At 36.8% G+C, this 26,263-nt stretch overlaps 1 protein-coding gene across 1 annotated transcript; it reads left to right on the top strand.

Moving 5' to 3' along the window:
- The first annotated feature begins 10,143 nt into the window (after positions 1-10,143).
- Positions 10,144-21,353, top strand: LOC146148538 (spliceosome RNA helicase DDX39B-like). Its single transcript, XM_083388594.1, has 11 exons — positions 10,144-10,223; positions 15,636-15,856; positions 16,063-16,190; positions 16,291-16,383; positions 16,534-16,717; positions 17,141-17,259; positions 18,268-18,399; positions 18,787-18,921; positions 20,510-20,629; positions 20,808-20,955; positions 21,123-21,353. Exons 2-11 carry the CDS (start codon positions 15,652-15,654, stop codon positions 21,134-21,136), a joined length of 1,278 nt encoding a protein of 425 aa, XP_083244720.1. The 5' UTR covers positions 10,144-10,223; positions 15,636-15,651; the 3' UTR covers positions 21,137-21,353.
- The last annotated feature ends 4,910 nt before the right edge of the window (positions 21,354-26,263 follow it).

The raw sequence follows: 26,263 nt of genomic DNA, 5'->3' as shown, positions 1-26,263 counted from the left end.
ATTTGGTGAGCCTCGGGCTTGACATCCCTTATCTAGGAATAATGGCGATTCAAACTTCATTGGGTTTTACTAATTAACATTTGTTCAAAGTCCGCTAAAGCATTGGTATAATCTGGCTCGAAGTCCATCTTATGCAAACTGAATATGAAAAAAAAGAAGATAGGCTATCTCCTCGCCCTGATACACGTTATTGACGACCATGACTTCAAATGGTAGAAATATACTTTAGACTTTCTTGTCTGAGTCAAAATCAGTCATTCATAAGTTCTAGTAATTAATAGAGAAATATATTTCGCCAATCCGGCATCATCAGTCTCTGAAAAAACAAAGAAGTCCATCCAATTCCCGCGCTTTGTTGTTTGCTATGTTCCTTAGGACATTTTCGTCTATAGCAGTGGTTCTTAATTTTTTTATCACATTACCTTCTTTCAGTTGTGCCTATGACTAGGCTTGCCATACGTCCCGGTTTAGCCGGGACAGTCCCGGTTTTAAGGCCTTGTCCCGCCCGGTTAACCAATTTGTCCCGGATTTTTCAAATTTAAGAAAAAAATTAAAAATGTAAAACTCTTGAGTTAGCCATTAAGCAATTCTTTCTCAAAATTACGTAACACTTTTTATTTTTGGTTGGTAAGGCTGCCAAGCAAATTTTTTTAACATAAATTAATTATTTTCCAGCGGGTGTTAAGAAATATTTTTCTGGGGTAGGTTGCTGGGGCTAGATTCATTTTTTGTGTGGTGAGTAAAAAAAATAAATGGATATTATCCGGTGGGTGCTGGAAGATCTTTTTGAGGAAGGTAAGCGAGCGCCGTTAAGCAATTTTTATTTTCAAGGATTTTTTTCACGTATGACGCAGTTTGGTGCCGGTATTATTAAGTCTAAACAATTGCTGTTACAACCTAAAGTTTAACGTTTGCTAGTAATTCTGCATTGATGTCGCGAGTTTTCAGCATTACAAATCAAATTAAAGTCATAACATATTGATTTGCCTCAACTTAAGACTTAAATGTTTAAAAACTTCTTGATGTCTGTTACCGCGCAAAATTTAGGTAGAGTTCGCAAAATTTTGCATTTAAAGCGGCGGTTTTAATGGTAACCAATTTTCAGTTTCAAACGAGATTTGACTTAAGTTGTACGCAGCATGGTACCAGGATAACGTATTCGCTGAATGCGAAATGGCTGCTATACAGCTTAAGGTTTTATTTTAGTGAGTGGTTCCACATCGATATATATGTCACTGGTGTTTGTTACGTGAAAGATGTTTGACGTGCTTAGCCGATGGGTATTTAGTCGTTTCATTTCAAATAAGCACAGATTAATTGCATTTTTGTTTCAACAAATGTAAAATTTTAGTTGCGAATGACGAACAATTAGAAGTTTCACAGTCACGCAGATAAATGCGACGAATTATAACACGTCATCCGATTAAATGCTGTTTCCACGCAGGCTAAAGAATATGACTCCATTTGTCATTTAGTTAACCCATTTCAGGCACAATAAGCAAAAAAAATAGTCAAGGGACGACCAACATATATGCTTTATAACAATTGACAATTAGAGAAATTAAAATGTTTTATTTAGAAAAAATTAAAATGTTTACGACTTTACACATTAGTTAGCAGTCAAGCCAAACATTACTTTTAAGTAACATGATAAATAACCTTTTTAAATCATCGGCAATAACACGCGCCTCAAGCAAATGACGCAGAATACAACCTAAATGTAATAGTTTTAACAGGCCAGCATGATGGAATCTTGCATTTTGTTTAACTTATGCTTAAGAATGATTTGGTCCGGGGAATACGAATTTGTTGTGGACACAGTGCGTTTGCCAACATGTATCCTACGGCCTAAAATTATTGCTGCTTTCACGAGGGCCGCATCCTACTTTAATTGTAGAAAGTACTTACCCAACTCATTGATTCACAATACAGATATTACTTTTGGCTACAATTTAAATTACTTAACCACCCTTAAAACTAGGGCCCTGAAAAATACCCCCTGACAAAATATAAAACAACCGCAACCCCGTTAAGTTAATTTTTTGCATTAAATTATTTTGTATAAGGTCTACATTAAATTTATTTGCAGTTTTCAAACTGCGTCCCGGATTTACGTTTCTAAAAAATGGCAAGCCTACCTATGACCCATAGCCTTTGCGGCCCGCCTAATGTTTACGTGAGGCCCACCACCTATTCTCACTTTTAGTAGCCTTTATTTCAAACAATTGTTTCGACTATCATCAAAACTTTTTTTTGTTATGCCGCATTTTAACAACCATCGAACGCTTGTGCAGCCTTCATTGTTAAGCAAGTTGTGTGTTTTTCTAAATGTGTGTTTGCGGAACGTTTTAAGGAAATACATCCGTCAAAAGCTAGGTGTCGTACCATGGCATGATACGGCATGTAAACTTAATTTGTAGCGCTTCGCGCGATAAGGCTCACATTCACTTGCATATTTGCGCACAAGTTCACTCTCGAAGGGCGGATGTTTATAAGTTATTTTATGACGTCACCTCTTTAATTTAATAGGTTTTGCGGCCCATCGAAAATTTTAAAGTGGCAATTTGCGGCCCATTCTGTTAAAAGGTTGGACATCCCTGCCTTATCCCATCTCCCATAATAATATAGTAGGCTATCATACCAAAAACATTTCTGTTGTTGTTGATTAAACACCTTTGATATAAAATTTTGAAAGGCTTCCGAGCATATACAGTAGATCATTTTGAGCGAGTTCAACTTTTTGTATGCACAACCAATCAACCATATATAAAAATTGCGAAGTCACACTGTAATGTGGCGCCATAAAACAATTAAAGTACAAAATAAACCTGCTGTTTTTTAGCGAACTCGCACGCGAATATGCTACTAAAGTTGCGTCTTAATCCCGCGAAACGCAAAAAATGCGTTTATTGGGGTAAATTCGGCAGTATTATTTTTTTCACAAACATGCTGTTAATGCTATTGAATTCACAGCTGTAAGGCTGCATAGCAACCACGTAAAAAGTGCGTGGGCGAAGCGAAAGAAATTGTTCGTGGCGTTCATCTTGTTTAAAATGAAGCGTTCAAATTGTTTTAAATACTTTCGATACAATGAGCATATTGTAAAAATATTATAATTTTGCGGATTTGGCTCAAAATACAACTTGCACCGTATACATGCGTATGCAAAGCAGAAATCACTATGCAAAAAATTAATAATTATTTGGTTTGGAGCTCGTGCCTCCTAACAATTTGTTGGTGCCCAACAAAAATGTTTTTAGTTTTAAAGGTCGTCCTATTATTTTTTGCCGCTTTCGTTAAACCGGCCTGGGTGCGTTTCATTGCCCGACTTTGTGCAACGCTCAACAAGAAAGGTTAATTGCTATCTATAAATCTATAGCATGTTACGTCCGTCGTATTTTGCAAAGCATCGTAGGTTGTCTGTACGCTGGTTATTAGTGTTTTTTAACTCATCCTGCTCATCCCATACGTTTTGGCGTTGTCTCACGCTATAAGCATAGGATTCTCCACTATTGTCGTGTTCAGAGCAAGTATTGTAATAACGCATGGTTCAAGAAGAAATGTTAAGCAAGATCTCATTCAGAAGACATATTATGACGTTTTACACATTGAAATTTAAAAGTTGCACTATTTTCAAATTTAACAGTCGTACTTTTCTACCGTTGATTTACATAATTGAAACCTGTGACGTCATAACGACGCTATTTTGTATCATCAATAGCAAATCAATGTTGTGTTTTCCAAGGTTTTAGTTTTATATGGCCAAATTGGCCATTCTTATTTAAGTGCCTGCCCTAATATAATATGTGCCTGCTCTAATATAACACTAAATAATATGCTGACAGAAACAAAAAGATTCGACCAAATCTATTAGTCCAAGTTATGACATCATAAAAGCGTCATCAACCAAATACTGCTATAAATTAGTTAAATATTTATGGCCTTACGGTTTAAATATATAAAACAAAGTAATAAAATCCTCAATTGCCATTTCTTATATTTATTCAATATTAAAAGTACTCATTAGGGCAATGTCATAAGGAAACTGTCTCGAGGTCGTGTGTTGCAACAATGATCGGAGGGAAAAACTCCACAACCACTGTTAAAATACAGTTCCACAATTTGTACGGCGATCCGGCGGCCCACAGCTATACATAATAAAAACAAACTATTTAAAAATATCATTTGGGCCGCTGCCCACAGTTTGCCGACAACTGCGCTACATCGAAATGTCAAAACATGTTATGCGGGGGTGAAGGTATACTTTTTTTTTACCTAAAAAAAAAAAAAATTTTCCTTACGCAACGCCTGCAAATTTTCGGAGTTGACGTTACAAAGTTACGTAATAACTGGACGTCTGAAAGAAGTAATATTTTAAACCTTAGGTTACCGTTATAGGCTTGCCATTTTTTAGAAACGTAAATCCGGGACGCACATTGAAAACAGCAAATAAACTTTATGTAGACCTAATATAAAATAATTTAATGCAACTAATTAACTTAACGGGGTTGAGGTTATTTTATATTTTGTCAGGGGGTATTTTTAAGGGTGGTTTGTCAAGTAATTTAAATTGTAACCGAAAGTAATGCTCTGTATTGTGAATAAAATGAGTCCAGTAAATACTTTCTACAATTAAAGTAGGATGCGGCCCTCGTGAAAGCAGCAACAATTTTAGGCCGTACATGTTGGCAAAGGCTCTATCTCCATAACAAATTCGTATTCCCCGGACCAAATCATTCTCAAGCATAGGTTAAACAAAATGTAAGATTCCATCAAGCTGGCCTCTTAAAACTATTACATAATTATGTTCTACTCTGCGCCATTTGCTTGATCCGAGTGTTATTGCCGCTGATTTAAAAGAGTAATTTACCATGTTACTTAAAACTAATGTTACGGATTGCGTCATATCCTGGCTTAAGTGCTAAAAAGTGTGTAAAGTGGTAAACATTTTAATTTTTTCTAAATAAAACATTTTAATTTCTCTAATCGTTAATTGTTATAGAGCATATATGTTGGTCGTCCCTTGACTATTTTTTGCTTATTGTACGTAAAATGGGTTAACTAAATGCTTCCCCACAAATGGAGTCACATTCTTTAGCCTGTGTGAAAGCAGCATTCAATCGGATGGCGTGTTACTTATAAATTATCGCATTTATCTGCGTTACTGTGAAACATGTAATTGTTCGTCTTCGCAAACTAAACTTTTACATTTAGTTGAAACAAAATTGCAAACAATGTGTGCTTATTTGAAATGAAACGACTTAATACCTAACGGCTAAGCACGTCAAACATATTTTACGTAACGAAAACCAGTGACATATATCAATAGGGAACCACTCACTTACGTAAAACCTATAGTTGTATAGGAGCCATTGTTCGCATTGTGTGATATTCAGCAAATAAGTAATCCTGGTACCATACTGCGTCCAACGTAAATAAAATCTCGTTTGAAACTGAAAATTGGTTACGATTAAAACCGCCGCTTTAAATGCGACGATTTGCGAACTCTACTTAAATTTTGCGCGGTACTTCAAGAAGTTCTTAAACCTAAAAGAAATTAACTTTAGTTAAGGCAATATACCTAATTTGATTTTATTTCCACGCAGCTATAATTGCTATTAAAATTTTTTATACAATGCAACAAAGTATGTAACCAAAAAGCAATTTTTAAAGAAACATATTCAATTCTTAGTCTTGTGAGATTAAATTACTATCTTTAAACAGTTTTTTTATACAATAAAACAAAGTATGTAGGCTAACCAACAAGCAATTTTGGACCAACTCACAAACGTAAAACCTTTAAGCAGATACGTAATCGCTGTACCATATTGCGTCCAACGTAAGTAAAATCTCGTTTGAAACCGAAAATTGGTCTTGATTAACTGCCGCATTATATGCAAAATTTTGCAAATTCTATCTGAATTTTGCGCAGTCGAAAAATAGTTGGATTAAAAAAAATTTGCTTGACAGCCTAAAAAAATTACAAAGAAAAAAGTATTACTTAGTAAGAATTGGTAAATGGCTAATTCAAGAGTTTTTACATTTTTTACTTTTTCTTTGTAAATCTCAAATTGAAAAGTCCGGGACATATTGGTTAACCGGGCGGGACACCGTGACAATTAAGGCCTTAAAACCGGGACTGTCCCGGCTAAACCGGGACGTGTGGCAAGCCTATCGTTAGACGTAGTGAACAATTATGTAACTGAATTTTTTTTTTGACACCTGCATGTTTTTACCTGAACGCTGTTCCAGACCATTCCGACTTACTTTCACCATTTACCATACTGTGAAGTGTTTTCATGCATTTCGGGATGACAGGAAGGCGTTATTGGCCTAGCCTACATTGCAAAAAGCAATGAACTAAAATCTAAATGCTTCTTTACAGTTAGAGTGACGTCTCACAGTTTGTGTGGAAGCGGAGTTTAATCGAATGACTTGTTTTAATTTATCGCATTTATCTGCATGGCTGTAAAAATCTACTTCCTCGTCTCCCTAAACTAAATTTGCTATAATTTTTTGCATTTGTTTAAAACAGTATACAATGAAAAGTAACATATAACCTAACGACCAGTGTTGTGTTTTGTGTCTTAAATAGGTTTACTTAAATAGTAGCCTTAATTTATAAGGTGAATTTTTGTGCAAGTTTGCTGAATCCGCATGTTATAGCCCATGAAAAATATTTGGCAAGTTAACTTGCAACCAAATTGCAATGTTGTGTGTTTATTTGAAAAGACTAAATACAACTGTTGACTAAGCAGTTAAAATTTACATATCTTTTACAATAACTACAACCCGTGAAATAAATTGATCGGGAATTACTAACAAATGTAAAACCTTAAGCCGTAGCAGCAATTGTTCGAACTGCATAAAATTGAAGCAAATATGTAATCCATACTGCGTCCAACCTAAGAAACATCCCATTTAAAAATAAAATTTGTTTACTGTTCAAATCACTGACATTAACGCTATATTTTGTAAACACTGCCTAAATTTTGCGTATAGTTAAACCCACTGCAAAAAGTCATTAAAATAGACCTAAAAGTGTCCTGATGCCCAAAGAAAGTATATACGCTAAGGTTCAGGCATACGGTCCGTATGTAATTGCTATAAACTTGTGTGATGATCAGTGCGATTGTTTTTTTGACTTGTAAAAAAGTTATCACCACGCTATACGTCCAAAATAGTTATTTACACGCTAGGTCCAAAAAACAATATCTTTAAGCAAAAAACGAATAAAATTTCACAAAAATCGTTTACAAAATTAACAAAAACTAAAGCATTAAGTTTTGCATCTCCCCGAAAAACTAACTAATTTGTGTTCGACCGATCGTAAATAAAACCTCAAAAACAAATGCCTGACGGCGCCATCATTAATAGGCATTAATCAGTACTTCATACAATATTGCGATTTGTCAAAATAATATTATTTTAGGGGAAACACACAATAAGTTCTAAAAAGCAATAATACCTTAAGCAAGAAAATCTATATAACCATAGTATTAAGACCAGCGACATAATTCAGCCAAACACGCAGGAATATCCAGTACAACATAAGATTAAAATCGTCTGAATAAGACCTAAATTCATCGGAATTAGTCCTAAATTCATCGCAACAAGGCCTAAATTCATCGGGATAAGTCACCGGAATAAGGCCTATATTCATCGGAATGAGGTCTAAATTCATCGTAAAAAGGCCTAAATAGCCCAAATAACGCCCGAACCTGTGGGTAGAGGGAGTCCGACTCCAGTCAAATGTGCGATTTTATCGAGTCCCGGGTCCGGCCCTTACTTTACATCCTGTATCCCGCTAATTTACACAACTAAAATAACGGGGATATTCAGCAATCCACTTGTAGGGGTGTCGTATAATTCATTCACTCACAATAGATAGTTTGAAAATATCCACCATTTGCTATTCTTTACAATTTACAGTTGGCAGCAATATCAGTTTTAAAATTTGGTACTGCGCAAGCGCACGTCGGACTCGGACTTACGTCGTCTTACTCGAGTCCCGAGTCCGACTCCAGCAAAACAAACCGACTCCTCGAGTCCCGAGTCCCGAGTACGACTCCGCAGCCCTGGAGGAGTTAGTCATGTACTTAGGGTGGGATTTGGGGTTACTTAAAGTGTTGTTTAGGCCTGATTCTGACCTTTTAGGCCTTATTCCGAAGGATTTAGGACTTGTACTAATCCTATTTTGGCCTTATTCCGAATTGTGTTTTATTCTGACGTTGGAGTTGTTCTTATCTCGGCCTTATGGCTGGAGTCCATTTTAGATCAAAATTTATTATTTCTCAAGTAAAAAAATTAGCGCCCTAGTGATATGGTATTCTCGGTGCCATGTTGTCCTTGTACAGGTTTAATAAACAGGCGCTGACGCAAACGGCCTCTAACCATCCTTAAAGTTGAAGTTGATGACTGAAAGTGTGCGTGCCTTATTATTACGTCCAAATGCGCTATGTTTGCTGCTTGCTATTTTCTAGCCACCACAGCAGGGGTTGGGAACCTGTCGCTCGCGAGCCATATAATATTATGGCTCTTTTTGTGAAAGCATATGGCTCTTTTGATAAAAGAATCTTGCTTGCAGATAAATCTTAGCTATCATTTCTTAGCATGATTGGAATAAAACTGCAGGCGGCCACGGCCGCTTTCCTTACTTTATATTTTCTTTGTTATTACACAGTAGCCAATTTTAGGCACTTCGCGCGAATCCTAATTGTTTTTCGAGACCGTTTGAGGGAATCTCTTACCAGTGGTCGGAAAACTTTTCTGTCGCGGCCCAAAGTACCCTTTTCCAAGCTATTGAAGGCCCACCACATAAAGCGAGTACGCGTTAAAATGACGTCACAAAGTTACGTCATAAAACAATTGTTCTTAGAAACACCTGTTGTTCTCGAACGAACTCGCACGCAAATATGAAGCTACGGTGTGCTATAATTTTTATTTGTGTTCGATACGGCAGTTCATACAATGACAAAAGCTAAACCAAAAAAAGTTCAAATTTTTGCCCCTCCAAAATTTTCGGCTGTCTATGCCACTGGTCCACGAGAAAATGAAAGGATGAAAATCAATGAACTAAGTGGCTGTAGCGCTGGCAAACTCCCAAGGGAAAACGCGCCTCAACGGAGCGCTATACTCGAAATCATTATTCCTGTCTAGGAGAAAAATACTTTCTTTTAATTCAATATTGTTGTGAGTGTGACACAGCTCGATTGAGACGCGCTCTCGCTCGCGCACGTTGCTCCGTCTCTCTCTTGTTATAAACGTTCGTCCGGCATCGGTTAACCGACAAACTAAGCCAAATATTTTTACAGATTGGGGTAATAGCCTACACATAGGCCTACGTCGTTTTTTTTTTCAGAAAGAAGCAATTTTAACAATCTGAAAATTTCCAACACATAGCCGGGTAAATTGTCATGGAATGGCCTAGCTAGGGGCAATTTTAAAACTTCAAATGGCGGCTTTTCCCCAGGAATCGAACCGGAACCGAAACTTTATGCATTTGTTTTCTGGCATTTTGTCAAACCTATGTTGTAGTAACCGGAACTTTATAAACCGGTTTTGAAATAACTACAGTACAGTTACTATAGTCGAACCGAAGCTGACCGGAAATTTTGAATTGTCCAAACCGAAACCTAAACTGAATCGGATTTCGAAAAAAATCTTTGAACACGAACCGAACCTAAACCGAAAACTTCAAACGGCTCGACTCCCTGCTTTCTCCAGACCAGATTAGCCTTGCCCTTATACTAGAGTTACAATTGTCGCTACCTTTTTTGTATTTGGCCTAAGATTTTAGTTGCATATTTTGGCACAGTCCATACCGACAATTGCGACAAAGTTTTTTTTTAGGTTTGCCTGTTTAAGTAACTTTGTGGAATTATCTCTAAAATTATTATGCGCTTTGATGCTAAACATTTTTTACTTTCATCCCCGCATAGGATGGCAAAATTATAGGTAAATTAGGGTTTTTTGAATTAAACCATTATATTAGAAATGTCTAAATATTTCTTGTTTTCTAAATTTTTTTTTTAACTTACAAGCCTAAAAGTTTAAATTTATTGTTCTATGTCCTTAATATTTCAAAAAAACATTTAACCGTGACGGCAGGCGGGTGTTTTTATCACGTGATTCATTGCACTCCCGTATGTTCTTTTGACGTGTTTCAAGCTGGCAGCAGGTCGACTTCTCACAACCTCTTGAAAAGTTATCTTCGTTAAACGGTAAGTGTGAACATTCCTTGTTTCTGTTCGCAGTAAAAAACACATGCTTAATGATTGAACTTTAAAATATTTCGTAGCAATTGTAGTTTAAGGCAAAGATACTGCTTCTATTGTTACCTTGGTTTGAACTTTGAAGGTTACCATCTTCGAAGAAATAAGTATGTCACGTTTCCATTTGTTCGAATTTAATTTTCATGCAAAGCGTTTATAGTTTTTTATTTTTACAACTTTTAACATACTGTTTCAACCTTCGTTATTTTAGTTATTAACCACTTACATTGAACGCATATTGTTAGGGTCCGGGTTACCGTCGCCGAAATACGGGTGCAACAAAGGTGACAAAGTGCACTTTAAATTGTTTTGGCTTTACTTCATGATTTTTTGATGCACTCTATTGCCTACGCCGGTATGGCGATGGTATAAATATTAGCGTTTAGGTGGATCAAGCATTATTAGCAGGGTTACCATACCGTGCTTATTTCTGAGATTTGTGCTTATTTTCGGGCGCAGTGTCTTAAAAAAAAACAAATTTGCTTATTTCTAAAAAACGTGCTTATTTTAGAGTTGTGTGCGTAGGTTGTCTTATATTAGTTTCTTTTTGTGTCAGTACAGTCAAAATGCTAATCAGCCCAGAGGCTATGGAAAAAACAAAAAATTGCTAGATGCATTACAGTAAATCATTCAATGAATAATTTTATTACAAGCCAAACTCTGCCAAGTGAACCAAACTTAACTACCAGGCAGGGTCGGAATTAGGCGTTTCATGCTGCCATGCACCACCGTTTAAAACAAGGGTCTCAAACTCAAATTGCTCTGACGGCCAAATGAGGACGTGTCAAATGCCCAAGGGCCGCAATTCACAAAACACAATAAAATATAAACACATGTAGGCTGATTTTAGGCTATAGTTATTTGTTCTGGCAGCGTTTTTCAAGGACAAGGATCTCTATATTAGGCTTTAAATTGTCAGCAGAAACATATCTTAGAGTTGCTTGCAGATGTGGACTGCCTAATATTGGCAAAGAAAATTCTTTGTTTGCAAAATGCTGGTTTAACTTTTTATTTTTTTACTTTGCCCTGGTAAGCATATTATTTATTGCGGTGCATGGTTTCGAAGTGCAAACCCTTGTTATACTTCTTCATAACAGCGATCTTCTGCCGGCAAATAAGGCAATAACTAGTACCTCTGACCGCAGTGACAAAATATAACTCCTCCCACTTATCTTGAAAAACTTTTCTTCCGTCTGTTATTTTTTATCATTTTTGAAGCAAAAGACAAGTGTAATTTAGCTTTTTAAGCTATAGAAATTTATTTCAATACAAGGGTAGAACAATCAAAGCCTACAACTCGACAATTAATTTATACATTATGAGATGACCAATTACACTAACACCTGACTGACGCACTTTCCAGCGTTATTGTGACAACTTTACAGAGTTGAATAGGCAATGTGACGTAATAGTAGTTCTTTTAACCGCCTAAATGGTAGCGTTTGAAAGTGATATGACAGTGAAGTTTGGTGAGTATAGTTTCAGTTTTTTGAAGCAATTTTAGAGTGAATTTTAACTTTCAAATCTGATAAAAAAAGATATGTGGCACTTAAATATTGTTAACTACTTGGAAATCCAAAATTTCTACACGGGCCGCACAAAATGTTCTCGCGGGCCGCGTGTTTAAGACCCTTGGTTTAAAAGGTGTATAACTGGTGCGCTCTGGCATGAAAAAATTAACAAAGCTTGCATTAAATAAGGATGGTTAACATGCCAATTTTAACCTAAAAAACTCACTTTTTTGCGCTTCGCGCGATTAAGCTAGTGCGCATACAAAAATAGCTGTTTTTCAAGTTTTTATTTTATAATGTTATTTCTGAAACCTTGGATTTAACCCCCGGAGTCCTGGATCTGTCACTGATCTTTAGTAGCGTGCTTATGTTTTTGGCTGAGCAGATGGTAACCCTGATTATTAGTAATAATAAATCTAATATTACTTGACCGGCCAACGACAAAACTCTAACCAACACCCTAATTACGGCTTCATAATTAAAAATCTTAAAGGACCTGCCCAGCCTGAAGGCTGGATTTAGAACAATATTAATGTCGAAATAAAGCCTAAATTAGACTTCTAAATTGGAAAAAGGCCGGTATATAACCTTTTAACTTCCCTAACCCTTAAAAGGGGCAAACAATCCTGGGCGCTAGTTTAGAATCCTACCACTAATTTATACTGTAACAAAACAAGTTGTCAAATTAAATAACAGGAAGAAATAAGTATGGAAGAATTAATATAGTAATCATAATACTTTGCCAAAAGCCTAATAGTAAAGTAAAAAGATATATATATTGAAATATTTTTTCTTTTGCCTGCGGCACACCTGGCAGTTTACAGTAGAATTTCGGGTTGTCGTCCGCATGACCTCTTCCATTTAGATTTTATCTCCCCATTAAGCGAACTTTCCAATCTGAAGTTATGCTGGTAAAAATTTGAAGGCCAATATAATAGCTCTATAAAAAAATTATCATTTAAAACCAGGGCTGGGGAGCCGGAGCCGGAGCTGGAGCCCGGAGCCCGGAGCCCGGAGCTAAGCATTTTCTCTGGAGCCGGAGCCGGAGCCATTGTTATTATTTTTGTGGAGCTGGAGCCGGAGCCGGAGCCATTTTTATTATTTTTGTGGAGCTGGAGCCGGAGCTGGAGCCATTTTTATTATTTTTGTGTAGCTGGAGCCATTTTTCAATTTGTGGTGTTAAAGCTAAGAAATTATATTTTGTTCCATCTCCAACGTTAGTGAGACAAAAGCAATTTTTAAAACTTGCCATTGAATAAGTGACTGGTGGCACCGGAGCTGGAGCCGGAGTCATTGGGTGTATGTTTGATGGCTCCGGAGCTGGAGCCGGAGCCAAGGGATATGAGTTTTACTACTCCGGAGCTGGAGCCGGAGCCATTTAATAATTGCCTGATGGCTCCGGAGCTGGAGCCGGAGCTAATGCTATTTTACGGTGGCTCCCCAGCCCTGTTTAAAACTTAGGAAAGCTGTTGGGGGCGCTACTTTAGAATCCTACCACAGTTTCGTCCAGAGTTTCTATTGCTAACAAATTTGGGTTAGGGTGAGAGTTTGGGTGGGCCAAGTATTATTCCTACATATTTATGACAAATGGCAACTTTTTTTCTAAGTGTTAAAACAAATGTGGTAGGATTCTAGACCAGCGCCAAGCTGTTGACATAGTGAAAAAGGGAAACATAAAAAACATTCATTGATCAAACTTAGGAGGAAAGCTGTTGAAATAGTTAAAGGAAAACATAAGAAATAACATGCATTTGTCAGTCTGCATTTTATGGCACTTAACGCCAAGATCTTGAGTGTCCATCTTAATTTGGAAAACCTGTCACAATTTAGCTTTTGTGAGAAATAGAAGTGTGTACACAAATTTCTTTTAAAAAAACGGAAATGTAGACTTGATCATTTTGCAAGCAAGGGCCAGTTGGTAAAGAGACAAAGAGTCACATAATAGTGGTTCTGAAAATAGACGTTGTTTCTGTTGTGTGCTAATTGTCTCAAAAGTATATTTGAAACCTTATCCATCATGTATTGATTGTATCTCTGCATGGCCACAAGGATTTCATACAGTTTTATCAGAGTGGTCAGCTTTGCATCTTTATGATTATACTAACTTATACTAGTTTTTTATTGCCTGAGAAGGTTTTTTACAGTGTTTTAGCCAGACTAGTTACAATCTAGTAATTAGCTATAATTCATAAGCTATGAAACACAATATTTTGATGTAAACTATTATAACTGGTCGTTTACCAGGTCATGTTGCTCAGAGCTCGGTCTTGAGAGTTTTTATTTAAACTGATTCATAGTTAAAGTAGCAAAAACAAACAATAGATTTTAATACAAAATATATGGAATCTAGCCAATTACCTAGGACAGGAGTCTGCAACCTACAGCCCGCCACCCCTTTCACAAACTAGACAAGAGTCAATTTCAAATACATTTTGACTATATATGTTTCACTTTGTTTTGCCTGAAACAAAACGATTTTGTGGCTATGAGTCTAATCCACCCCTTCTCGAATTGTGATTATTCTTGTCAAATAGGAGTACGCTGTCAGTGTAATAAAAAAATGAACAAACTTTCAAGTATTTTCTCAAAACAATAACCGCTTAATGCAGTGGCATATCCAGGGGGAGGGTTTTGGGGGTTCGGACCCCCCCCCCCTTTTTTGTAAGGGTTTTACACACCGTTCTAAGCGGCAATGTCTTTAATGTAATTAGGTCACGCGTCTTAAGCTAATGCGAAATTAAAATCAAAGGAAAAACGCCGTTTTTCTTTTTTTGTTTGGTCGATCGTAAACGCCAGATAGTTTTTCTCTTTCGCCTTTCGTTATTCGTTAGGGTTGGCTGATCAGCAAGTGTGTGTTCGACAATCAGCAACAATAAATCAAGCGGTCTCCGCCTTTTTCTCGCTAAAAACGTCGAGTTAGGCGGTGCTGATGTTTCTCGAATTTTGCTGTCCGCGTTAATATCAAATGTCGGTGTGAGACAGGGGTCGGCAACCTACGTCCTGCGGGCTGGATCCGCCCACCCCCTTTTTGACAAACTATACAAAAGTCCATTTCAAACACTTTTTGGCCGTTTAACGTTGAAAGTGCAAAAAATTTTTCGCGCTTTGCGCGAATGATCTTTCTACGTCCGCTTTGTTTACGTTTTGACGATGTCTTTGGAAATAGATCATCGCTTCTTCACCGTTGCGCCATGAAAGGCATATGACATCATTACAATCGCTGTCATTAACGGGGAATTCCCTAAATTGAAAATTTGAAACCCCAAAATATTATATAATCTTTCCTGTACAACCCAACAACTTACCCATTTTTGATGAAAAAAATTTCAGTTTTGGCATCACGTCAAGTCAATAGGGTAATAGTATAATAATTAATAAAGGTAATCAAACTAAAACATAATTGAGATTTTATTTTTAATTAATTCAAGTTTTTAGCATTTCCCAGTTATATAAAAAAAAATCTGTATCAAGTACCATTAAAAAAAAATTGTAAAAATCAAGCATCAGTATCTGTCCAATAAAGTGATATCGGTCAATCTCTACTTTCTACGTCATGGTCATTCTATAATGAACCAGAAATGTACATGCTAAAAGGTGACCTAGACTAAGTACAATTTAATATTTTAACAGACGCCTTCAATGGAGATATAAACAATTAAAAATCAATTTGTAAAAATGTTGTACAGGTGATGATGTTAAATGTGATTTATTTTTCATTAAGTGAACGTTTAATATTAGCACAAAATTAAGATTTTTTTGTCTAAATGTAAAGTAATTTAAAAGTTTGCAGTGTCTGCTGATTTATCCATGGTTAAGTTATCTGATTTTATTCCAATTTACATTTTTTCAGAACCAAATATTTAACTATGACTGATGCAGAAGAATTATTGGATTATGAAGAAGAGGAGCATGAAACCACAAATGAATTGGGTGCAGAAAAAGGAAAGGAACAAAAAAAAGATGTCAAGGGAACATATGTATCTATTCACAGTTCTGGATTTAGAGATTTTCTTCTAAAACCAGAGTTACTGCGGGCTATTGTTGATTGTGGTTTTGAACATCCTTCAGAAGGTATGGCAGTTTGATTTTTGATTGTGTGCAGCAAGATTAACATTGAAATACTGCAGTAGAGATACTAGGAATTTACTGAACTGAAAGAGTTAACACCACATTTCTGTATTTTCAATTCTTGGGACTATTCATCTAAAAAAATTGATTTAAACATCTAGTTTGTGAAAACTTGCCACCAAATTTAAAGATAAACCCTTGGTTTATAGTTCAAAATGAGTGCATACCCCAAGCTGTGCTTGGAATGGATGTTCTTTGCCAAGCAAAGTCTGGCATGGGGAAAACTGCAGTTTTTGTGTTGGCAACTCTTCAGCAGTTGGAACCTGTTGATGGACAGGTAATGCTGGACATCTTCAATATTTTCTGTAAAAATGTTTTTAAACTTATTGTGTTTTTTGGGCGTAATTTTTTGTTTAATCATCTGTTTTTATTTGTAGGTTTCTGTATTGGTTATGTGCCACACACGGGAACTTGCCTTTCAAATCAGCAAAGAATATGAACGCTTCTCAAAATACATGTCAACCATTAAGGTACAGCTATTTTTACTTAATAGAATAGAACTGTTTTATAAACAACATGTGTTGTACAATTTGAACTATTCTCTAGCATTTGTTTTTCCGAAGTCTTTTTTTTTTTTGCCAGAATGGCTGTAGATTAAAAGTATGGTGGTTTGCTTTTAGATTGCGGTGTTTTTTGGTGGACTTCCAATCACAAAGGACCAGGCAACCCTAAAGAGTAACTGCCCACACATTGTGGTTGGAACACCAGGGCGGCTACTTGCTCTGATTAGATCCAATTCTCTAAATCTAAAGAATATAAAGCATTTCATTTTGGATGAATGTGACAAAATGCTTGAGCAGCTGGGTTGGTGTTGTCTTTTTTTTCTTTTTTTACGAAGCTAGAGTCACATGATACTGGATGTGTGAATTGGCACAATACCTATTGTGTGCTTAATGTTTCGAAAATTATTATTGAAACCTTATCCATCATACACAGAATATATCACTGTATGACCACAAGGAATTCATACAAAACCTATATTATAGACTTGAGTCAAGGGCTCAACAAAATGCTTATTATTATATCATTGACTAACAGGCTGCACTTAGATTATTTCTTTTTTAGCATTACCTTTTGTGGTAGGAATCCTAGGATTCCAAAGCTAATCTTATATCTTAGAACAAACCATGTGCAGACTTGATCACAATTTTTTTATAAACAAGCCTAATTTAAAAATGAGTTGAACCCATATTTAATTTTAAACTTTGGATTTCATTTATTTCTCAGATATGCGCCGGGATGTTCAAGACATATTCCGTCTAACTCCACATGAGAAACAAGTGATGATGTTCAGTGCAACACTTAGCAAAGATATTCGCCCAGTTTGCAAAAAATTCATGCAAGATGTAATTAAAATTCCTGCTGCTTGAAGCAATTTCTTGAAAAATGGTTTTCTGAAATGAAAGTGTCTTGTTATCTTCAGCCATGCAACCCTGGGGGGTCCTAATGGGTTGTCCAGGGGGGCCAAGGACCTACAGAAATGATTATCTTTGCAAACTTTCTATACTACCTACTTACCATGTTTTATAAATCCCTTATATTCCTCACTCAACCAACAACCCCCATTCTTTGTTTTACCCACTATACTTCTCGCTGCCCAACAACCTATCCATTAGTTATTTCTTTCCTTACCCCTTTTCCATCCCACCCTTCTCTGGATTGTTATCTTTGGATGGTCCATGATACCAGAAGATATTTCGCCATGCAACTGAGTTTTACCTTGATTACTCAAACTGGAATCTTTGAATCATTTCAGTGTGGGTTCTACTCAAGAAAGCTTCACCGTTTGATGTTATTATTAAAAACTGGTTTCATTTGTTATTCATATTTAGTAGAGTTATTCAATGTGTATGAAAACAACTTAGAATATGCTGTGAGAGCAGCCCGTGGGCTGGGTCTGACCCACCAAGCGATTAAATACCATGGTTTATTTTCCTTTAAAACGTTTTTAGGCATAACTATGCCTAGATATTTGTTTACAACATTTTATTAAATAAATACAACTTGTCATGTACCCTAACCTATTCCTACTTTTACCAATTGCTATTTACATTTTATATATATGTAGAATCACGCTTTATTTGAATTGTATTTCAGATTTCATTTGACCCCTTCCAATATGTATTCTGTTCTTGTATGAAATAATTGCCCAAACAAGAGTAATGTTTGCTTGGTTAACTTAATTGATTTTGAGACACATAGGTAAAGCAATGGTAAACAGTTAAAAAAGCCTATGTGAAGTGAAACTAGCAGCAACGCTACAATGAGAATAACTGCATTATAGCTTGGCTTAGAAAACTCTCTTGACATGAAATATCTTAATTTTTCTTTCATGGTAAAAGTTTTAATTTCAGCCCATGGAAGTGTATGTTGATGATGAAGCGAAGTTAACTCTCCATGGTCTGCAACAACACTACATTAAGCTGAAGGACAACGAGAAAAATAGAAAGCTGTTTGATCTGCTTGACGCCCTAGAATTTAATCAGGTATAATATAAACCAGTGGTTCTCAACCACTGGTTCGCGTCAACCTTACTGCTGGACCGCCAAACTTATTACAATTTTATATCTTTATTGCAAAATTCAGGATGTTGAAGGCTTGTCCATCTAATTTAGAACTTGGACAGTTCTGTAATTTGCAGTATTGTGATGTCGCATAGAGTTAATGGTCTACTTTGCTGCAAGTGTTGTGCCCAACTGCTTTAAAGTTAAACTAAAAAAAAATAGAACCAAGTTAAACGTACACCGATCTGCACAATTAGTTTTGAAATTTTACTGGTCCAAAAACTAGGTGGGGAACCACTGACAAACTATAGGTTATTATGGTTAATAATTTTAGAATAATAGTTCTGAAGCTAAATTATTTTTCGGTAGGTTGTAATCTTCGTGAAGTCTGTCCAAAGGTGCATTGCTCTTGGTGAGCTGCTCAAGGAACAAAACTTTCCTGCCATTGACATACACAGAGCAATGAATCAGGAGGAGCGACTCAGCAGATACCAACTCTTTAAGGTTTGTGTGTTTCACCATTTAATTCTATTTTTGTATCTAAATGTAGATGTGTTTTGGTGTTCAAGTGCATATTCTTTCTACTGCACATGCAATGCATTTTAACTCTGTTTTTTTTTCATCTTATCTTCATGGTTCTTGAATTCAACAGGGCAGTTAATTGGGGCCAAATAAATACCCCTCCCTTGAGTTTGGCTTGGACTCATTTTATAATTTGGAAAATATTGTTTTTTTATTGCTTGCAATCAAGCCATATGTTTGGTAACCATATTTTTTTTCTCTCTCTTTTCTAGTAACTAGCACAAAAGCTAATTTTGTCAGGGTTTACCAAACTTACTGAAGCGCTAATGTTTTTATTGTAATTGGGTCACGCGTCTTGAGCTAATGTTAAACCAAAATCAAACTCAAAACGTTGATTTTCGTCTTTTGTTTGGTTGACCTAAACGCAGGCCTTTTTTTTCTTTCGTCATTCGTTCAGGTTGGCTGGTTAACATAACAAGGGTGTTTATTCGACAAATGACAACGCAAAGTAAAGTCGTCTTATCGTTAAAAACGTCTATATCTGATGTTGGTGTAAAAACTGCATTTTTAACTAAAGCTTCTCTTAAAGAGTGATTCTCTTAAGACAGTGATTCCCAAACTTTTTTTCTCGCGTACCACCTAAGGGCAGATGTTTTGACGAAATTTACTAGTTTGATCACTCGGTTCAAGCATGATAACATATTTCATACAAATACACATTGTGAAAGAGCTTCTCCATTGTGTTCAATAGCTATAAACCCGTACTTTATGTGACCCTGATGTACTTTCGTTTAGACATGTTCCTAAATTTTTAACAAAATTTAGTTCTCTCGCTATTCCTCTATTTTAGAAGAAATTATAGTAGTTCAATAATAATATGATTTAAATACCAATATACAGAGGACAATACTACTTTTAAAGGTTTTCGCAAATTTACATGTATGCTAAAGTTAGTCACGTACCACCAGAAAGACTCTCGCATACCACAGTTTGGGAACCACTGTCTTAAGAGATGGCTAACTGTGACTTTCAAAGTGCCCTTTTTTATGTAATGATTGTTACCGCAAAACTATTCTCTGTCGGCATATCCTAAAACCACGTCTTTAGTGTGTAATTGACACAACCTATTTTCTCTCAAACGCAGCTGCTCAACGCAGATGTTGCGCTAATCGTGGCATAATAACACCCGGGGAAAACCGATCTTCATTTGGTTAGTTTTGCAGGTGACAACCTGATTCTACCAAAATCAATCACACATATTTATCAGATTGGTTTAGTTTTTCGCCTGAGGTTAACGATGCACGTGCTTTGTGTCCTTAAAGTTCGATTTTGCTAGATGTTAATTGGCGGTGTCTGATTATTTTTTTTTTAAAGTCGTTATTCGTTAACGATCGACGGAAAATTGGGGAATTCCCTAAGTTAAAATTAGCCCCCCCCCCTTAAATTTCTTGAATCGCCACTGGTGCTGCGGAACTGTTTTAAGATATAAACTTTTTTTCCATATACTTGCAGTTTTGAAACTCTCGGTAATACAGATATATTTTATTAATATCGGTTTGTTTGAAATTAGAATTTTGATCGCCGAATATTGGTTGCTACTAACCTGTTTGGAAGAGGAATGGATATTGAGCGAGTTAACATTGTGTTCAACTACGATATGCCTGAAGACTCTGATACTTACCTACACAGGGTGAGAATTTGTTCTAATAAAACTTGATAAAAGGTATTTTGTCTATGATTATAAACTTGCTGTTCACATTCTGAAATTTGTGTTGAATGCAATTCAACTGTTATGAGACAACTTTTAAATTTTTAAACATTTAATTATTATTATTGTGTTTATAACAAATACCATTCATCTATTCTAGGTTGCACGAGCTGGAAGATTTGGTACCAAAGGCCTTGCCATTACCTTTGTCTCCGATGAAACTGATGCAAAAATTTTAAATGATGTTCAAGACCGGTTTGAAGTAAACGTCACAGAGTTACCAGACACAATCGACATATCAGATTATAGTAAGTTTTTTAACTTCACTAGCCCTGGTTTGCTAGATTTGAACCAAGTTAACTAAACTGCACAAGAATAGAATTATAATTTAGGACAAAGACCTTTATTCAACAATTCTATGTGTTTTATATTTAATCATGTTGTACTAAAAACATCTGTTCACTTATTTTTTCAGTTGAAGGGCGTTGAACATTGAAGCAGAAGAAACACACCCTGAACTGTTTTTAAAAAAGAGAATACTTTTATAAACAAGCTTTCATACCTATATGGTAGTTTGGTGATAGCCTTAGCAAGCTCTTTATTGTGCTAGTCATTATAGTAATCCCATCAAATTTGTTACTTGTTGTATATTATAAACGTGATTCTATTTTGTTTTTGATTCGAAATAGAATCTTGATTCATTTTTTACGCTGGTCCGTCTATCTAGCTTAATTATAGTACGTAAACTTGTTTATGGATTTTACGTGGTTATCATGGGAACAGTTACAAGACAGCTTTGAAGCCAAAATGTACCTTGTGAAGGAGGTTTAAGAAAAATTGTAGCGCTGTGAATCGACGAATGTAGAACCCCAGCTGTAAGGACTCCATTAGTTAGCTTTTAATTTTAGAACCCAACATCCGGCGATTTGGTTCTGCATCAGTAGTTCCCTAAGGTCGAAATATTTAAAAAGCCATACAAGATTGCGTTGCAAACAAACGGCACAACAAAAGCAGAAAGTTTTTTCAGATATTAACGTACTGGGGAGTATGCAAAACTAATGAAAAGCGAAAGAAAAACATGTAAAAGTAAAAATAGTCGCCCTATTAATGTCAGCGGAGTTTTTTACGATCGAGGCGTTATTTTGTCTAGGGCCCAGGTCAGGGGTGTCCAACTCTAACATGCCGGCGTGCCAATTTTTATCCTATAACTTCTTCCCGTGCCAAAGTCTAGTAATAAAATTCTTTCTAATTATAAAACCTTTTTTTTACAAATAAACGTGTAGGTAGGCAGTGCGCATTACTGCATCTAAATGTCCGTCGGTGAGCTAACTTGATTTTTGTTTATTCACACCAAACTTTATAGTTACGTGAATGCTAACCTCCACTACAATATAATGTTATAGTATTAGAAGTAAGTGCTAGTTGTCGTGATTGCGGCGATTGTTTTATATTTTGAATATTAAAAAATTAGGTATTTTTTACAATTGGCTGAATAGCAAATTAAGTTATTTAGGGAGGCTTGCGTGTCATTTTTTTTATTTGGTCGAGTGCCACATTTGGCACGCGTGCCGCTTGTTGGACACCCCTGGCCTAGGCATAGACGTATGTCGGCCTGAATCCGCTAAATCAACTCTCACGCAGTCCATTTGTTCCAAATGGAATCCTGTTTTGAATAACTAATTTTGGAACTGTGGGATACACTTTGTACATGGAAGACCAAAAGTGGATGTTTGCAGAATCTTTGGGCTATTTTTCTTCAAGGGACGCAAAAGAAATAAGATTTGCTGCTTGTGTCGTTATGTCCACAACTGTTTTGCAACACGGATGGAAAGTTGAGGCAGGTCTTTTCCAGCAAATGGATCAATTTTCTTGTATATATCGCATGATGACGCTGATGTTAAAACGAGGTGGAACGGAGACATACTAAAACGAGATGGAACGGAGAGGTATTGTTCCATGGCTTTGTGGTCATTTTGAAAGTCGATTACTGGGAATCGTACACTTGTTTACTTGTTTCGGGTCTTAACTGTTGTTTTATCGAATTGAAAACTGTCCGTGGTGCTTTGTTAGAGATGACGAGTCTTAGAAAAGCCCAAGCGCAACACAGCACTCGCTTACAAAACACAACCACTCTAATAAGATAAAAAGTAAATTGGACGCTTCGCTGATCGTAAACAAACACGCAACAATGAACGCCGCAGACCCACCCCGGAAGGGGACATGTATCAAGCCTCGTGGCGTTGCGGGGTGTGAACGTACAGTACTTGCGTCTTAATCGTTTTCTGGCTTGAGGCAGCGTGACTGCAACAGGCTTTGTCAAATCGGCGTGAGTCGGTTTTTGGCAGCCGACGATATTTGTAAATGACCTTCAACATCGAGAGTAACGCCTTTTGTTGGACGCCTGAACGACTTTGTATGGGCCATCGTAATGTTTGGTGAGAGAAGGGCGATGGATGTAACGACGTACAAACGCGTGTGGGTGTTCTCAATATCATAGGAACTAAATACGAAAGTTACTCTGACAAAAGCTGTTAAAGAGTATTTTGTAAGGATAATAAAAATTATAGGGATCTCCCCCATTGACAATAAAATCATGAAGAACCGCCAAAGCTGCCCAATACACCAAACCAGCAAATGAAGTCGCGCTGGGAGCGATTTCGCACACCCAATGCCACTCGTCCATCCAATGTGACCCTTGACCCAGGGCTTTGGAGCAGGCGTAAATGTTAAACGGCTCCGGCTCCAGCTCCGGAGCTCTCTTTTGTCATAGGTTAGCACCAGCTCCAGCTCCCGAGCTTATTGACACCACTGCTCCGGCTCCAGCTCCGGCTCCATTACGACAAGAACTGAAGTTTAAGGCTGGACGCTTAATTTGCAATATCTAGCGTTTTAAAATATTCACAAACGAAACACAACAATGGTTAGTTAAAAAAGGTGCGCCAAAGAGGCAACAATTCTTAATTTTGTGAACGGTTGCTGTTAAATTATGTGAATTCAGCTATTAGTGGAAGGCTAGTAGCATAGCATCTTATGAAATACATCGGAGCCGGAGCTATTTTTTAAACAACTGGCTCCAGCTCCTGCTCCGGCTCCATTTAAATTTCACGTAGAGCTCCGGCTCCGTTAAAAATGCACGGCTCCGGGGCTCCGGCTCCAGCTCCGGCTCCGTTAAAAATGCACGGCTCCGGGGCTCCGGCTCCAAAGCCCTGCCTTGACCTATCGAAGGTCATAGCTTAGACTCGAACTGCGGGCTTCGATTCTATGACATGTGAATCAGAATGCCGTGTCTGGGAGCCAATGCAATAAAAGAGAACACGCACATGGCATTGTGGTAGCGTCTTCTTTTGACTTAAGTGCACTTATGTCATTGTTTTTCAAATGAATTTGGACACAATTTGAGATAATACCTACTCGAATATTGCAAATAAAACAATTGCTTGTTGGTTATTGCGTTTTTGTTATTTTTGGTTGGCTCATATTTGGACGAGTTTAGCCTACCATTTACAAGTGACTTATTTTTTAACAGCGGCTTGACTAGGTCTTAAGTCAGTGCTTCTCAGCGATGGGTCGCGACCCACTTGGGTCGATGACTGCAGTGATTGTTGAGATTGTTTCTGAGCAAAATTTCACAATTAGGAAAATTAAAGAACCAATACAAATAACGTATAGTTTCGAAATTCTAGAAGCTATTTCTTGTTCGCTTACACAGAAAAACAATTGGGTCGCCAAACCTTAGTCCTCATACTTACACTTAATATTTGGGTCGCCGCAAAAAAAGGTTGATAAAAACTGTCTTAAGTTAGTTGAAAATAACTTGTTTACAACACTGGTAATCCCTCAACTTAACAGGAAGAAAACATAGGCATTCAAAATTGGCATTCGGCACGGCGCCACGTGTAGACTTTAAATCCTAACATGCTTGTCATGAATGACAACAGTGCAATAATAAAAATTATTAGATCTGTTTAGTCACTTTCTGAATGTAAAGCGACCACAGAGAGTCGTAAATTGCATAACATGTGTCAGGCACAACTGTTTTTTTTATATAGGCCAGCGGATGTACCCCAGTACTTGCGTTGCTGTATTAATCGCGTGATGGGTTTTTATAGCTTCATTACTGATAAGGTTTCCATTTCATTTGCCTCTAACTCAATGCAGTACAATATAGCTTGAGTTTGACTAGTTTAAGTTTCGTGCGCCTAATCGGTGGGGGTTGGACAAAATCGCTTTCACTCGCTACTGGACAAGTCATTCGGCAGACATGCTTTGGTGTGTCGTATCCTAAGTACGCCTACCGGCATACGCCAGCGGTTGTCAAACTGTGCGTCGTTTTAATTTTTCAAGGGCGTCGCATAATGAGTACATTTTGCTCTTCCCTCAATTACGGAAATAGAATGCTTAAAAGTATTATTATATCCTAGACCTAACCTGCCATGTGCATTGAAAATTATTGTTACGCAAAAATGCACCAATTCAAATATTTCAAAGGCGTCCCAATAAAAATAGTTTGAGAAACACTGGTATATGCTTACGATTTAGCGTGATAAACATTTTCTATTGCTATTTGCTCTAGGGGAGGTTCGGGACCCATGGAACGGATTTGTTTTTCCGCAATATCTTTCGAATATCAACTAAAAACACTCTAGGTTGTTTTCTTTGGAAAGCTTACAGCTATGGGTACCTACATGGACAAAAATGTGCGATTTCGTTCAGTCCTGAGTTCGACTCTGACTCAACAGCCTGTATTCCGCCAATTTACGTACCGGTAACTAAATTCGGCGGATATTCAGCTATCCACTCAAAGGGGTGTCATATAATTCATCCACTTACAATAAATGGTTTGAAAATATCAACCATATGCTATTCAGCCTTTACAATTTACAGTTGGCGACCATAACAGTTTAACAAAGGTACTGCGCATGCTCACGTCGGACTCGAGTCCCGAGTCCGCAGTCCTGGTCCTCAGAGAACAACCCCTTATTAGATGTTCCGGTCTTAAAAGTTGACATAGGCTACTACTTTCCTTAAAATCTAAGAATATGATCACAAAATGATTGAGGAACAGACTGTTCCTTTGGTCCTCTAAACGCCATTTCTAAGAAAATTACTCGTGGCTAGCCAGTACGCTGAACCAAATAAATCAAACTTAACCTTCAATATGTAGATATTTCCTCTCTTCACAAAAAAAATTCACTGTATCTAACGACTATCAAAACGCCTTACGAATATCAAGCTAACAAGTACATTTTTCACCTAGAAAAGTGAAAAATTGTAATAAATCAACCATTTCCCAAAGTACGCTGTAGAACTTTTTTGACGAAGTTATGTACACAAAATCTCTTAACCAAAACCAAAATTTTGTTCTGTTTAGCCAACAGGTGGCGCGATATTCGCATGTTCCATGGGTCACGCACCACCCCTACTGCTAATTTTAGACCAAATATGGCAACACAAACGACAGAGAACCGCCCAATTGACAAACTACTAAAAGCATACATGTATATATATATATATATAATATATTTTCCCAGACCCATTATGTTTCTGGTTATGCTCACTCAAGTTAAAACAAATACATTATAGTATTCTATTTGTTCAAATCAATAATTATATTGA

This window comes from Ascidiella aspersa, chromosome 4 (assembly GCF_963924565.1).
Source record: "Ascidiella aspersa chromosome 4, kaAscAspe10.2, whole genome shotgun sequence".
NCBI lineage: Eukaryota > Metazoa > Chordata > Ascidiacea > Phlebobranchia > Ascidiidae > Ascidiella > Ascidiella aspersa.
The sequence above is the reverse complement of the archived record's forward strand: the minus strand, read 5'-3'. Positions and strand labels throughout refer to the sequence as shown.